Here is a 12,600-nt window from a genome sequence, read left to right as displayed (position 1 = left end):
CTTGTCATAATTTTCCTATTGACATTGAAATATATCTTGGTCTTCCATCCTCCTCCCCTGAAACACCCCCCACCCTTATAAGTATGGTAAGTCAGTCCACTGTACCGAAAATAAGAGGCTTGAACCAGGGCACACTTGTGAAGAGGAGGTGTGGAGGGGAGAAGAGGATTACATCAAAAGTGAAAAACATAATGCTGCAGATAATAATCATATTTCCACTCAGCCTGGTGTAAATATGTGACATGTCTGTTTATGATCACCTGCATTGACACAAGCAGATCTACCAATCTGGGTAGACACATGTACAACTGTACCTAGTACACGTATGGTACGATGCGATATTTGACCAGACTGCAGTAATGGTCCCAGTCTTGTCCATATTTCTTCTTACACTCGTGGCTATCTCTCCACTCCCGATGGATGAGCAGGACGATAAAATACAGGGGATAAAACCAGGGTAATATGCTGTTGAAACCTGTCAACACAAATACAATGGATGGGAGAACATGATTTTTATTTTCTCTTCACTCTTTCACACTACAGGATTCATTGTGACCACACTGAACACTTTGAGACGCTCCCAACAAATAAGCCCACTATTTGAATGTATAGCGGGTTGACATGTCATGTTCATTATTATATAAAACAAATATAACTAATTTGCTCAGTATACCAGTAGTGTTCTACGTGTACAGGTATGTACATATTCATCTCCTAAGAAAACACAGTGCTAATACACATCAAGGGTAGATTCACATGTACGTCCAAAGCATTACACAGGCTATTTCGAATACATGTACATGTCATGGGTGTTTGTAACAAACAAGTCACATTACATTTCATAAAATCATGTCCTATAACAACAGCAGACTGAATGTTCTCCATGAGAGGAATACTGAGGAATGGCAAAGTACTTAATGCATAATTTGCATATTCCTATGTCATTAAAATGTGTTCTTTTCTGTGTTTATTAACATATGAATAGTTTGATCTAAAAAGGGGGGTAGCCCAGTTCTAAAATTCTGATGTGGAGAACCCTGAACATTGCCAACATGTTAGTAGTACATCTAGCATACTTAGTTTCAATGGCCCACAGTTGGGTATATATTCTGACCCTCAAACTTTCATAATTCTTTTCTGATCCACCACTTTTGGGGGCTCATTTTATAGCTTTTGGTGTAAGAAAAATTTAACCATCTTAGTTTTTCAAAAGCTGAAAATTTTATTTTATTCCATAGAGTTAATACAGAGATTGCGGCCATTTTGAATTTCAAATAGAAATTCTTGGGTAATTTGTTTCTCTACTACCAAAATTTGCATGGTGACCCCCGATATTTACTCTTGATTTTCAGAGAGTGGTTGAAATTAAGTTTCTTTCAGGAAAGTTTGAGCAAAAGTTTAAGTCTTTCACTTTCGAGGCGCATACCACCTTAAATGCTGCCACTATATCAGCTGTAAATTAACCTGTACACAATGATTCCTTTACTTACCACATGGCAAGGACCACGATATTGCCATAAGAATATCACCTAGGTAGTTGGGATGACGAACCATGCCCCACCAACCACTGACTAAAAGACGACTTCCAGCTTGTGTTGGAATACTCTTCAAGTCTACCAAGTAACAAAGTACAGATAAATCAGGTGCATGCCAGTCGATGAAATGCATTTATAAGTTGCATATGATTTCTGCTGATGTGCAGCGTGCTCGGAAGTTTATATCTGATTGGTTGATTGTCATTATTCACAGCAACATAGGGAGTCTGTTTGTATTATTCAATTATAATCGTAAGATTCAGACAACCAATTGGATGACACCTTCCGAGATGCTGCACATTAGATCTGCGAGAAATGTATGCCTGTGTTTCAATAATAATTTTTAATCTAGACCTTGAGAAGAACACAACACCTACATTCCTCTATGGATTGAGCAATTCCTTCAAGACAAATTGTTATACATTTGGTATTGTGTGATCATTGTTTTTTGCCCATGCTACCATCATCATCGTGGTTTCACAATGGCCCTTACAAAGTACTAACTACCAGACGGGTATGTACTGGTACTGGTAGGTGAAAAAGAAGTCTAAGCTATAGATTCTTGAATAAGAACTCATATATCACACAGAAACAACAAAGGAAATACAAAATCTGAGTGTGTAATATTTTCTGTGTATTTTTGAACTGCTTACCTGCTCACCCTTCAAAATTTTTTGTGGATGCAAAACAAAGAATTTAAAGGTACATTGTATACTGTCACCTTCTCCAATTTTGCGACAGTTACCATGGAAAAGCAAACCAATCACAGCCTCCCATGGGCATTTCTACTACCAAGGAACACCCTTTTGACCATATATGGGCATATGTAGATTACAGGTGATTGTATACAGCTTGTTCATTTTAGCCGGATGCCGGCCAAATTGACCGGCTACTTCCGTATTTTGGCCGGCTACTTTTCAGCACTTTTTCGCTCACCAGCCTCGAAATTCTGGTTTTGATAACAATTATTTGATTTTTTGGTGGTCTTGCAAGCTGGAAATACTATTCAGAAGTGCCGATGAGGTTACATGTATATGTAGTCTTAGACTAGCAATTTACGCGGTGAACTTTTTGCTATCACTGTAGTACTGCGATCAGCGAACATGCTGTACTACACATGTATTTATTTGGAATCACTCTCGAGGTCAACCCTGCTTTCCCGATATGTCACAGCCCGAATTATTCCGACGTTCACATCTGGTATAGCCGAACATTGGACTGACATACAAGTACTGTCGCAGAACCCACGAACAGCCGACCATTTCCGAATGAACTTGAGCCGACGTTGTTTCGCTCAAACACGGGAGAGAAAGTCGACGCTGGAGAGCTTTGCTTTTCTGCGTAAGAGTAGGGCCTTGTCTCATGGGTTTGGTAGGTTTCTGATCAAATCTAAAGCGACCAAAAGTTACTGAGTCTCATTTTTCATACTTTTGAAACGTCATGTCAATCCATCCATGGTCGATCGCAATGTCAATATGCAACTCTAGCTCAGCATGGCAGGGCTGTGTGTTACCAGCGTTATACGGCCTCCCACTACATGGAGGCCGTATAACACCAGTAACACACAGCCCTGCCATGCAGAGCTATATGCAACTCAAGTCGATCGACTGGGGAAATTTTGCAATTATCCTTGCCGACTGAATGCAGTTGACAGGCCCGAGTGATATCAAATTAATTTTTCTGATGTTTTTTTTTAAAACTTTATCCCACGAAAACATGTTGTAATTGATTGTCATGATGATTATTCTGTATGCTGAAATGGTTTTTCATAATGCATGAAATTAGTCCAAAATGTCTTAAAATTTAAAAATTTCTTGCACACAGAGGGATGGGGACCCCTCCCTGAATACCCTCCCCTGTGTGTACATTGAAATAGCCTTAATAAGAATGCATAAAATTGCTCAGAAATGTCTTCAAATGTAAAAAAAAATCCTTAACACCTTAACAATCTTATGCTGAAATGGTCTTTCATACTGTACAAGAATGCATTAAATTACTCCAAAATGTCTTAAAAGTTTAAAAATTTCTTGGACACCCCCTCCCTGAAACACTCCACATGTGTGTATGTTGAAATAGCCTTTTATACACTGTATAAGAATGCATAAAATTACTCAGAAATGTCTTCAAATTAAAAAAAATACTTACACCCCCCCCCCCCCAGGGAACCTGGTTGCACACAGAAGCTAACCGCCTACTTTTCTAAATTTTCCGCCTACTTCAAAAATTTTTGAGAACCCTGGTATACCTTTAATTACTCTGGCTGTATATTTGTTTGATGAGCAGAATAAAGTACATACGTTTCAATGCAGGATCATTAGGGTTTCTTCTGAAGGCATCTTTCTGAGAGTTGGATCCTCTGAAAATCATAAATCCTAGGACTGCCACAGAAAATAAAGAGACTATTAGTTATACGAAAGAAAACATAAACACATTAGATTGAGAAGTATGATGCAAAAACCTGGGTTAGTTTCATTCCTCTGTCACTGTGTGTTCTTAAAAACCATTTTTTTAACACAACAAGGGTTCTCCTTGAATGTCTATTTAATTGTGGCCTCTTAACTCTAACCGTGGGAATTGACCGAAGTCTGAGTATTTTACTGGTAAAAATTAGTAACAATATTCATAGTACCAAAGGAAAGGAGGGTACGAGTGTCAGGAACACGTTTCTACAGAAAAAATCACAAACTCCAAATTTGCAAACACTTATAAATATTTTCATCTGAACTAGCTTGCAAATGACGAAAAATCTCCATATCACTCAGTAGGATAAATAATACAACCACTCTCACACATTTGCAGGATTTTCCCTTTTTCTTACCTCATTTGTATATTTTTGACACTGACATGTTCATTTGAACAAATTCACATCTCAACCCTTGGGACTACATGTACCTGTACACCAAATACTAAGACGGTAGATGCGGCAGTTTTTGAGTTTTTGATGTGGATGGACATACATTCCCACACACTAACATACATACATACATACATACATACATACATACATACAGACATACATACAGACACACAGACGCCGTCGACTCACCATATCAGCTCTTTTTTTGTACTTATACATATACCAAATACCTAAAAAGTGGAAACCTGATATACGGTATCAGTACCATGGTACTTACGTTTGAGGCCAATGATGGCTGCAACGGCCAAGTTGGACAAGTGTACAGGGTGGTCAACCAAGTACCGTGCCTGTAGACTGTATGTGAATGGAACCCAAGCAAGATCACCAAAGACTAACATGAAACCGAAACCATCGTGAACTATATCCATCGTTGTCAGGATTGATTTCTAATGGTATGAAAAGAGACAAAATTTCTGATTTGGTAAACTAGCCAGCAAACAGTCTACACGTATGCACACACATTCAGAACTTTCTCATCGCAAACTGCTGAAGATTATTTTGCTACATGTACATTTCAAAACCAAGAATATCGGTTAAGGTTTCTCAAACCACACAAGAGTGCTTTACTGATAAATACGTGAAATCAAACCGTGATTCTAGGTGTCACATTCTCTGATAAGTATAATGTGATCATCTTAGCCAATCACTTGATTCATTTCATGAAAGTAAGGCATCATGTCAGTGATGTGTAACAAATCACGTGATTGGTTAATATGCAAGGGACATATGCCAATGCTCTAGGTCTTCATACAATTGCTGTCTTTTTTTGTTAGATGCAGCTGAGTATATGCATTCTGGACTGATCGTCTGCTTCCATAAACTGGGAGCCTGATTAACATAAGGTAGAACATGCCTCGGGTACAGATATTCGAATTCTCAAATTTCCCCAGTACCGTACCTATCTGGTCTACCACTTCTGGGAGGTGGGGATGGGCTCATTTCAAAGCCCTTAGAATAAGAAAATTTTACGGCGAAAATCAAAAATTTTAACCCCTGAATGGTTGAAAGTTTCATTAAGGAAAGTCTGGGCAAAATTTACAGTCTTTCATTTTTGAGGCATGATATACTGATACTGCCTTAACACTCATATCTCTCCAGATATCATTCTTTTGCAGACATTTTTTCTGAGAGCACTACTGATATATCAACTGCTTACCTCATGCCACAGTGCATCTACCACGTACACTGCCTGAAAAAAGCACACCAACAAAATGGCTGCCGTAGGCTGCTCCCCTCTTTCATATATTTTTAAAACCATTCCAAAATTCAGCAAAGCCTGTAAAACCGAAACATGCCATACACATATCAAAAAGTCTTCTTGTAATTGTCAGAGAGAGTTAAATCCTCAAGGATAAAGATAAACAATACTTCTATATCCACTGAGTCTTGTAAAATAAACTCTGAAGTTCCGATTTACAGTCTACACATTGAATCAATGTCATGTAAAATTCAAGAGCTTTTTCAGCAATTTTCAAGAACTTGTCTGTTTGAGGTCAAAAATACCATTTTCCAAGCCAGCTGAGTTTTATAATATATCATTTTCATATATCATTTCACAGGTCACTTGTATGATATCAAGACTGACAAGTTCATGATTTTTGAAACCTGTGGGCGGCTTATCAATTTTTCACTACTTTCCAGAACCCAATTTCATTTCTGAGGACTTTTCAGACTTTTTGGGAGGCTTTCAAATTCACAGACTTTCAAGAAGTGCAGGACCCTGCATTTATTTGGATATTACATTGATTCATATTGCATAACTAGGACAGGAGAGCAATATACGGCACCACAGACCATTTTTATCTTAGATATGCAGCTTTACACTATTTGTTGAATATCAAATACAGTGACTACAAATAGTCATTTGTGACAGATACTGTGCCTTAAGATAATGCTACTTGATTGAAAATGAGTTTATCATTTATTTAATATTTTCTGTGACATGATGAGATGAAGCCTGACTCACCCATCCAATCAGACCAGGTCGGAGTTCACAGAAATACTTGAGATCAAACTTTCCAATTCTTGGATTGAGTTCGTGACCCATGAAGAAATCGTAAACAAAATACCCTGTGGGAATGATAAGTGGTATTATTAACCCTTGTAACATTGATGATACTGCAAACTTCTGAGAATAAACATAGCAAACAAACATTGTGCACTCTCATCGGGGGGGGGGGGGGGGGGGTACTTCAAATATTTTCACAGGGGGGTGTGCCACCCAAGTTGAAAATAACTACTCCTGAATATTCAAAAAATATTACCCGTTGCTAGGGATTTTCTTGACAAATTGGGGGAACTCTGACCTTATTCTACCATTCTATTCATTGTTTTCTCTGGTATAGTTGGACCTCTACACACGGAGAGAGTGTTTGTAATTAGACATCTGTATCCTGAATGACTGCACTAAATCTGATGATATTTGCTGCAGATGATGATCATGCAAAGATTTACCAGTCAAGAAAGGCATTAGCAGTGTCACTAGCTAATTATATGAAGTCTCTTCTATAATGAACTTGGAGCATTTTTGGTTCATACATGTATCTGGCATTTCAACTTTTTCATATCAAGAGCCATTACCCAGACATGCCTGGACCAGTTTCTTGCACTTTAGTTGAATTTTGACATTTCAAAACCCACGACATGACATACCTAATTCTGTCCAACTTGGTAAAAGGACACATCCCGATGCCATATACTAATGTACACTTGTTTACAATCCAATCCAATATGCAGCCATAGACAGGTCTTCGGTTCCCTCATTTTTGTGTGTGTGGGCATCATATCAAATTCTATTTAGTTACTTCCACTGGTAAATTCTCAATTACAAGCGGGGACTATGTCATTGTCAATGACTTGTTATATTGAAGAATTTGTGTGATAAATACCTGAGTTTCCTCTAGGAGCGATGGCTGATGGTGGTCCCATGGCGGCCTTGATGTAGAGATACAGACTCAGCAAATAGGAAAATATGATAGCAGTTGTTGCAAGCTGCAGGTACTTATCATACAGTACATGAAGGGGATAATCGTAGTACACACCAAGGCCAAACATGGCAAAGCTGATTATCACCACATAAAATGCTGTAAATTGGAAAACAGGAGGGAATGGTTATGCACTTGATGACTGAAGACAAGTTTGGCTAGGCTTAAGGTGGTATGCGCCTCGGGGACAGATATTCGGACTCTCAAACTTTTACAATTCTTTTCTGGTCAACCACTTATGGGGGTTCATTTTGAAGCTCTTGGTGTAAGACAAACTTTTCATTGGCTTAGTTTTTCGAAATTAAAAAAAATGTTATTTTTCCCCAAAGAGTTAAAACAGGGATGGCGGCCATTTTGAATTTCAAATATCGCTAAATTTTGTGAAAATTGTAACTCTAGAACCAAAGTTTACCCAGTGACCCCCGATTTTTATTTTTTATTTCAAAAGAGCATGGTTGAAAGATTACTTGGGGAAGTTTAAGCAAAAGTTTATGTTTTTCACTTTCAAGGCGCATACTAACTTAATGACAAGGCCAACATTGCATACTTAAGTCTAGGGGTCCAGCTGCTTCAAAAAACTCTCAGAAGGCCCATTTGAAAATCCAAGCATTAATAATGAAGATTGGACCCACTGTTCTTCAGGTGAGCCACAATTTTGTATGAACTTTCTGCATTCATTTTTAGAGTGTTGATACCGTAGCAATCCAATTCCCTTTTCTCTTTTTTTCTCTCCTTCTCCACACTATTATGGTACCTCTTTTAACACTTGTACACTATTGTCAAAATTATATCTGTGCAACAAGAGAATTGTTGTGACTGGAAAGAAATAAACGAATCCAATCTTCAGAATACAAGTGATCTTTCTCAGAAGTCTAACATCTCTGATCATTACCCTTCAAACCTGTACCCTGCCAGACCTGTCACTTCCCAATGTGCCAATTAAAAAGAAGTACGAGTCAAAACCTATTTTCATCTACTTCACATGGTGTGTTATACCTGCTTTTGTCAGTAAACTCATGGTCAAAGGGTCTTTGCCCTTAAAAAGCCCTAAAACCTACATTAAAATGCAGCATATTGGAGGTGCTGCATCTCACTGGTGTCAATCAACTTACCTGACAGTGACAGATATTAACTTGGCAAAATAAGGATAAAATATATGGACTCGAAATATTAATATTCTCTACGACTACCACATAAATAGGAACTACAAAAACAACAGCATATTAGGCTCACAGCCAATTTTGGTATTATGGACATCATACATATAAAATCATGGATAAATCTGGAGCACTTTTAACATGGCTTACCATTTATCTTATAAATCAACCTTGTTCCATTCCTAAGGACCACACCTTCAGTTTCCTTGGAGAGAAAATAAAAATTTTAATGGTTGAATTTTCACCATTTTATTAAATTGAAGATTTAGTGTGATAACTTGAAAATGGGTGTATTTCATTGTACATGTATAAGCTGCACTTTTGAGTACAATTTCAATAATTTGGTTTAAAATGGTTTGCAACACTTCACTCATCTTCCATTTCATAAGGCAGCTGAAATACATAATTTAATGTAAACATGGATAGTATGGTTGGGCTGACATTGTAACCTGGCTATACTACTGTGTCCGTAATTTGATGACATAAAAATAATTGCATTGTACTGTTCACTGCAGAAAACAAGGATTTGCCACTGAGATACATTTATGAACAGTTCCAAAAGTAAACTTAACTCTCACTTACCGTTCCGATGGGTGCCAAGTAGAGAAGTGTTTGGAAAAGCATCCACCCAATAAATATCAGGACGGCATCTCTGTCGAGGTAGTCACTAAGGTCAAAGGTCACCTGAGGCAGGTCAAACACGGAGCAGCTTTCCGGCTGGCAGGCAAAGTACAAGTAATAGACAGTAAGTGGGAGAGACACTAGCATCAACACGGAACCTACAAAACATGAATCAGAGAAAAAATTTATGCTATGGTTATACAGTTGATATTTTCAAAAATCCACAACAAGATCTAGAACACTTTCACAGATTGGCTGGATAACATGTAAATGGTATCTATCAGAAATAGTTTGAAATTCTGGTTTATCAATTTCAACCTACAAGTTTTTCATACTGCAACATGCTTCATCTGAAATAAGCCATTGGGTATTAATCAAACCCACCTTCATTGTCACAAATGTTGCAAGACTTTACACATTGCTTCATCAAAAGAAATTAAATGTGATTGCAAAATAAATTTTCACTGTCACCATGATCATTTAGAGAATAAGTTCATCTAACATCTTAATCCATTAAACAGTTGACTGGGAATTTTTACTTTGCTCGACAGCTGACAGGGAATTTTTACAAACTAAAAGAATCATCAAAATCCATGGCAACATGTATAATGATGACCATGCGATTCACGAAAATGTAGGCAGTGAATTTTCTGCATAAAAGGCTGTATCTGTGTGTTGTCCAAATTTTAGAATTTGTTTGTTTATAACAATATTAGCCATATGCACTGCATTGCATTAATGTACCCGGTACTTATATTAACAACAAAATTTGGAGAAAAAGCAAAAGTGTGCAAGTTGCTTCTCAGAGCAAATTTGTGAAAATATTATCTTAGTTCTTTAGTACAGCTGTTGTCCCTTTAATAAAACTAAATGAATGTCTCACCAATAGGTCCCATGAATTCAAACTCTGTTGTCCTGGGAATTTTCCCACCCTTCTCCTCTCCTGCCATGTTGCTGATATCTGCAAGAAACAAAAACATGAGTCACGGACATGAATGAAGCTGCACATTATAATTTATACAGAGCTTGTTTAAATATAGTCAACCTGTGCTTGGTTAACTTGGTGGATATATTGTTACAGCACTTGCTTGAAGACAGAGTATTTTGGGGTTTTTTAATATAATGTAAAACATCTTCAAAACTGTACTTGCCTAGTCTTTTCTTGTATTTTTCAGTTTATCAATGAATGATTAGAGTTTTACTGCCCAACGTACATTAGAAAACTCTATCCTTTTGATGCATTTTCTGTTGTTTTTGTTCCATTTGATAATATCAGTTTCTCATTTTTCCAAATCATGTAGACAGTACAGTCATCACGTTTGTTCAACACAACAGGTGCGTGCTTATGTACACAATGCTTGGACAACTGAATGCTTCTCCAGGCAAGGCTTGTTCTTTATATTTCAGTACACTTTCTGGAGACGAAGAAAAAGGATCTGTTTCAGAGAACAAAAAAAAGAATGAAAATAACACCGAAAGTTACAGCTATAGTCCCTTATACTTCAATGGTCCTCACACCAATGTAGCTTCCATCACAGCATGACAACAAGACCTGTTAGTGCAGGGCTTACATGCAGTGTACATTCAATCTCAAAAGTGCTCTCTGTGATTTGTGTTCACTGAATGCATCACAGGTATTTTTGTACAACATGGTGTATTTCAGTTAAATTTGTTGATAGTTCAAAAGTGGTAAAATAAAACGTATATCCCACGGTCTATTACATTATAAATTAATTATTAAAGGCAAAAACAGGTGTGGATGTAATATTACAGTGTGACTGGTGTGTTAAATTAATACATTTTTTGTCCTGTGGCGGAAAGTTAATGCAAACACAAAATTTATCTATTTTTCAATCAATATGAAGGCCATAAGAGAACAAAGTTCACTGAGTTTGTATCCTTTTCCCCTTAGTCTTAAAAGACAGCCACACTGTCTTAGAAGTGTACTGTTGTTAAAAAGTCTCTGAAAAAGTAACCCCAAAACACCCTGTATTGCAATTTTTACAAGGTATTGGAGTAGGTGTGGGGAGGGACCCAGGCGAGGGACTGAGGTTAAAGTACTAAGTATACTTTTTTCACGGCCGCTCTACACTTTTTTCATTCACAAGTACTTGAATACTACTCTGACTCAGACTGAAACATCTAGCGCGGTGGTGCTGCATGTTGGAGCGTGGATAGACCACAAAACCTCCATAGACTTCAAGTTCAACAGCGTAAATGCACAATTCTTTCAAACGGACACAGTTCATTCGATGCTGGCATGTTGCAAAGGAGCCAGTGTCATAATAAAGCTTACAATAAACTAGTTAAATAAAGAAGGGACCTTCTGCCCACTGTACTAGAGGGCCACGAATGGGCTGAATCATGGATGTATGTCTATTTTGTATATCCATGGCCGAATGGCAACAGATCAATTGGTAAATGTTGTTGATGATTGTGTGCTGGCGCTCGATTGTGAAGGCCCATTGATGCAGCCTCGTCTGGAAAGGCGTAAACAGTTACCTTTCAGGCGCTTTCACCTCCTTTGTAATCGACAGAATACAGTATCTTAAAAAACCTTACCCTATCACGTCTCGTCTGCAACAACACTAGTTACCAGCCCAGCCGGTGGAGTTCAGTCGACACAGTACGAGTGTCACCCAGCTGAGGTTACGTATGTTAAGCGTGGGTCAAAGTTCACATCAAACCCTCGTACGATTCAGCTATGACGCTAAATTATTAGTTTCCCAAATTTGAACCTTGAAAATTTATCCCTATTCTCCTCGGATGAAACTGCAGAGAACACAAACAATAGCAATCGAAATATTCTTTTAATCAATATTTCGACTGCTGCACCACAAATTTCTTGTCGTTATCCGTTATGTCGCGACTTAGCCCGCGCCCATTGACAACTGCAGCTTTTCACGGGAAACGTAAGATTGCCACCGTATAGCTGTAGTAATTTCATGTTTTGCCGTTGAGGGCGTTACACCGTGCGGGCAAAGTCCAAATGATACATGTGTGGGGTCTTCAAACACTGTGCACCTGCACTCACCTGCGTTCACATTTGGCATTTGGATCATAATCTATACAGCTTTATATTCAGTGTTCAAAGAACATGAGAGCCGAACCATCAAGAAGCACATCTGTGATGAAACCTACATGTATAAAACGCGACAGTTTCTAGACTTTTTTCAGTTGAAGAAACGTGCCTTGCTTGAACAAAGTTGCTTTCATGCTTTCAAGTGAGTTCGTGTGAACTTAATTTGTACGATAAATGAAACGACAATAGCCTTGAGGTATAATTGGCCTTGTTGACATTCAAATTTTTACGATTATGTTTTGATCATCGGCTTGTATAGACACAAAATGAAGCTATGGAGCAAATAAGATTTTCACCGTCATGG

The 12,600-nt window shown here is 37.9% G+C and overlaps 1 protein-coding gene across 1 annotated transcript; it reads right to left on the bottom strand.

Moving 5' to 3' along the window:
• Positions 1–310: 310 nt before the first annotated feature.
• Positions 311–11,898, bottom strand: LOC139132584 (delta(14)-sterol reductase LBR-like). The gene is made up of 11 exons (XM_070698878.1): positions 11,777–11,898; positions 10,098–10,175; positions 9,176–9,372; positions 8,744–8,798; positions 7,341–7,535; positions 6,419–6,522; positions 5,609–5,728; positions 4,670–4,838; positions 3,833–3,913; positions 1,491–1,613; positions 311–475 (listed from the first exon to the last, which is right to left on the bottom strand). Exons 2-11 carry the CDS (start codon positions 10,162–10,164, stop codon positions 315–317), a joined length of 1,272 nt encoding a protein of 423 aa, XP_070554979.1. The 5' UTR covers positions 10,165–10,175; positions 11,777–11,898; the 3' UTR covers positions 311–314.
• Positions 11,899–12,600: the final 702 nt, after the last annotated feature.

This window comes from Ptychodera flava, chromosome 1 (genome assembly GCF_041260155.1).
Source record: "Ptychodera flava strain L36383 chromosome 1, AS_Pfla_20210202, whole genome shotgun sequence".
Taxonomy (NCBI): Eukaryota; Metazoa; Hemichordata; class Enteropneusta; family Ptychoderidae; genus Ptychodera; species Ptychodera flava.
This window is presented reverse-complemented; position numbering and strand designations above follow the sequence as displayed.

Excerpts from the sequence above, each read along its gene's own strand:
- LOC139132584 (XM_070698878.1), bottom strand. The coding sequence starts at position 10,164 with ATGGCAGGAGAGGAGAAGGGTGGGAAAATTCCCAGGACAACAGAGTTT. Across the intron at positions 4,839-5,608 it reads TAGATGCACTGTGGCATGAG|AAATCAATCCTGACAACGAT; the intron begins GTAAGCAGTTGA and ends TCATACCATTAG. Across the intron at positions 1,614-3,832 it reads TAATGATCCTGCATTGAAAC|ACTTGAAGAGTATTCCAACA; the intron begins GTATGTACTTTA and ends GTTACTTGGTAG.